This window comes from Lactuca saligna, chromosome 2, assembly GCF_052625555.1.
Source record: "Lactuca saligna cultivar CGN05327 chromosome 2, ASM5262555v1, whole genome shotgun sequence".
Lineage (NCBI taxonomy): Eukaryota > Viridiplantae > Streptophyta > Magnoliopsida > Asterales > Asteraceae > Lactuca > Lactuca saligna.
In genome coordinates, this window is record NC_136418.1 from 143,192,628 (window position 1) to 143,196,238 (window position 3,611).

The 3,611-nt window shown below is 37.2% G+C and overlaps 1 protein-coding gene across 1 annotated transcript; it reads right to left on the minus strand.

The window, feature by feature from the left end:
- Positions 1-891: 891 nt before the first annotated feature.
- On the minus strand, positions 892-2,568 carry LOC145031899 (anthocyanidin 3-O-glucosyltransferase 5-like). The gene has a single exon (XM_078980555.1). The coding sequence runs from the start codon at positions 2,545-2,547 to the stop codon at positions 1,105-1,107; it is 1,443 nt and encodes a 480-aa protein (XP_078836681.1). The 5' UTR covers positions 2,548-2,568; the 3' UTR covers positions 892-1,104.
- Between the last annotated feature and the right edge of the window lie 1,043 nt (positions 2,569-3,611).

Genomic DNA, 3,611 nt, shown 5'->3' on the forward strand with positions numbered 1-3,611 from the left:
GACTCGCCGAGTAGGTAGCTCAAATCTCGCGCATACTCTGCCCTCTACTCAACGAGTTAGGGCCACTAACTCGCCGAGTCCTTCATTCAAAATAAATAAATAAATGAGTTAAATGCTTACCAAGAACCAGCCGTTACAGTAGCACCATTAAAACACAATTTTTTGGAGTTATTTTTTAAACCGCATCATTAAAACACGTTTTATTTGTTTAGGGTTTTTAACATATACATTTTCAAAATCAGGTTTCTTTTTCTTCATCCAGATCCTATGTGCATTAAATTCGTCAAATCGAAATTTCAACATTAATTTATTCTCTTCGGTAGTTTGATTATTATTTATTTATTTATTATTTTATTCAACCTATCTATGTATTATCTGATTGTTTCTTGTTATTAACACCTTAAAATGTATACATAAGAGAGAGAGAGAGAGAGAGAGAGATTAGACTCTTTATCTTTACGGTTGTTTATTTTATTTTAAGCTATTTACTTTGTAATCGGTCAATGTTAAAAATGAAAAGTTCTAAAAAATAATGACAAGTGAGGGCTAAAACTTATATATTTTATAGTATAAATGTAAAATAAAAGTCATAACTAAAAAGGATTTAAATGTAATGTATTATCGATTTTGTAAATTAAATATAAAAACTTGAAGTTTAAAGGGTTTGAGGTGTAAAATACATGAATCTCCGCATTGGCTTACTGGGGTTACCACCCCATTTTTGCAAGGTAAACCAAAAAGACCTTAGATTTCCAAATGGTGTTGAGAATTAAGTTTTGCAAAAAACTCCCATATTGGAAACATATTGTACCCTAAAATTTCAATAATAATGATTCCTAAGATTCAGTTAGATGTAATATTCTTCCTCATTAACCGAGAAAAACCTTCTTCTCTTATAGAATCTTATAATAAACGACATGTAAAAATCAGATAGACACAGATGACCTCGAAGAAGTTTGACAATGGTCAAATCGATGAATTACTAAGCTTTACAGAAGCTCATTGATTCAACATTTATTTATCAATTTTTATTAACAATCCAGTACTAATAAACTTAGATACTGAAATGCCAAGTGATATTTGCTTCTATCTCTTAATGCGTACTCATCTTGGCAGATGAACTCGAGACCAACAATCCTTGACAAATTTACATGTTGAAACATAAGACGAACCATTTACGCTCATTGCCTCCTCCGCACCTTCCTTTAACCTCTTTACATTCTCTGTCATTGTTTTTCCTTCTTCGCTTTCTATCAAACACCTCACCATCTTCTCTACCTCCTCCCTCCCCACAACTTTCTTCGTCGGCAACACCTCCGGCCTCACCGCCACCTTCAGCTCCTCCATCAGCATCGTCGCATTCATCCTCTGTTCTGCATACAACGCCCATGCTATCATCGCTACCCCACTACTAATGCTCTCTAACGTCGAGTTCCATCCACAGTGCGTCAGAAAACCCCCAACCGACACGTGGTTCAAAATCTCCACCTGTGGGGCCCATGAATGCACAACAAAACCCTTTTTCTTGGTTCGAGTCAAGAACCCTTCTGGAAGATAATCTGCTTGACCATTTAGTTCACCTGAATGACCGGATTCGAAAAAAGACCCGTCATTAATATGTCCAGCAGGTGGCCGGACCACCCAAACAAATCTTTGTTGGCTCAGCTCTAATCCCCAAGCCAGCTCTGTAATTTGCTCGGCTGATAACGTTCCACCGCTTCCAAAAGACACGTATATGACTGACCTTTCCGGCTGTTTATCAAGCCATTCAATCACCTCACTCTTCAAACCGACCGGTTCGTATTTTTTGGTTATCGGACCAACTGTGTAAACCGGTTTGTTTTTAACGATGGAACGTAAAATCTCGTTATTTCTGAGAGCGAAAAGAGATTGTGGTTCAAGATTTTCCCATGTGTTGATTAAGATACCATCAGCCAACGTTACACCAACTGCTAGGTTTAAGTACACCCGATAGTCTTCATCGTCCCGATCCAACATGGGATCCACAACATCCTCCGGTCGGACCGGCTTACAGTCCGGTATCTCAAAGGGCTCTGTTTGGTCAACATATTGACCCACTACTTCCTTATCGAGTACCGGGGAGTAAGTGATCAGCCCGGTGAACCATGCGTTGCAGGTGATAAAAGCGTACTTGGGCATCCCAATTTCTTCGGCAATAGTCCATGATTCTGTTGAGAAGATATCGCCAACGAGGACGTCGGGAAGAGGGTCCATGGAGGAAATGGTGGTACGGATGGTGGGTATTGTTTGCCGCATCATGGCGCAAATCTTTGTGACGACTTTGGCATCTGGAGAAACGACGGAGGAGATGTCTGCAGCAGGAATTTGGATGACTGGAAGGTGGATGTCCGCGGTCAAGGAATTGAGGAGTTGGGATTCCGCTGTTGAGGTGGTGGTGGTGACGGCGAGGACGGTGACATGGAGGTTGTGGTGGCTGATAAGACGGCGGCCAAGTAATAATACCGGGACTAAATGGCCAACGCCGGGACTGCATAGTATTGCTGCGTGAAGTTTTTTGGAAGGCATACTGACAAAAGGGTGATGGACTGAAATGATTAATGCGTTTTCTAGTGGTTTCCTGTATTTATCATGAATGAAAAGATATACATAAAAAAATGTATTATTTGGTCCTATTATTTGGAACATGGTTAGGTGTTTATTTATTTTTATTTTTTAAAAAGCCCTTATGTTCGATGTTCACAACCTCACTTTAAATTAAAAGAATATTTTCTTTTGAGTAAATTACACGAATGGTCCCTATGGTTTAGGGTAATTTGCGCGTTTGATCCCTAACTTATTTTTTTAACTCGGAAGGTCCTTACTGTTTGTTTTTGTTACGCGGTTGGTCCCTATCTTACCTAAAAAGACTATTATGCCCTTGATTCTTTTAATTTATCTAAATAAACACACCCCTAATCCCACCCCATCACCTTACCTCACCTACCCCATCATTTTTTTCTCTTTAAATAATAGTCTTTTTAGATAAGATAGGGACCAAACGCGTAACAAAAAAAGTATGGACCAAACGCGTAACAAAAACAAACCATAGGGACCTTCCGAGTTAAAAAAATAAGTTAGGGACCAAGCACGCAAATTACCCCAAACCATAGGGACCATTCGTGTAATTTACTCTTTTCTTTTTCATCCAAATGATTTTTTTTTCTATTATTTATATATATATATATATATATATATATATATATATATATATATATATATATATATATATATATATATATATATATATATATATATATACCTTAAAAAGCATTTATAAGATTTTGCTGAATTATAAGAGGTGCCATCCTTAAAACATTATATACAACAATTTTATGCATTTCATGAAAATTAGATCTTATTTTATCCGATCTTGAAAAATTCAAATAAACACTAAACAAACTGAACAAATTCAATCGGTCATCCCTTATCTTCAAACCTGTTGAATTGGTCAACACTAAATATGATTTATATTTGGATTCATTCTCTTAGTTCAATCATAACGAGATTCCACACACCACTCGGTCGTCATCGCCCTGTCTCTTCTTTCTATCTCTCTATCTCTTTATCAGTCAAAGAAACCCTAACTATGA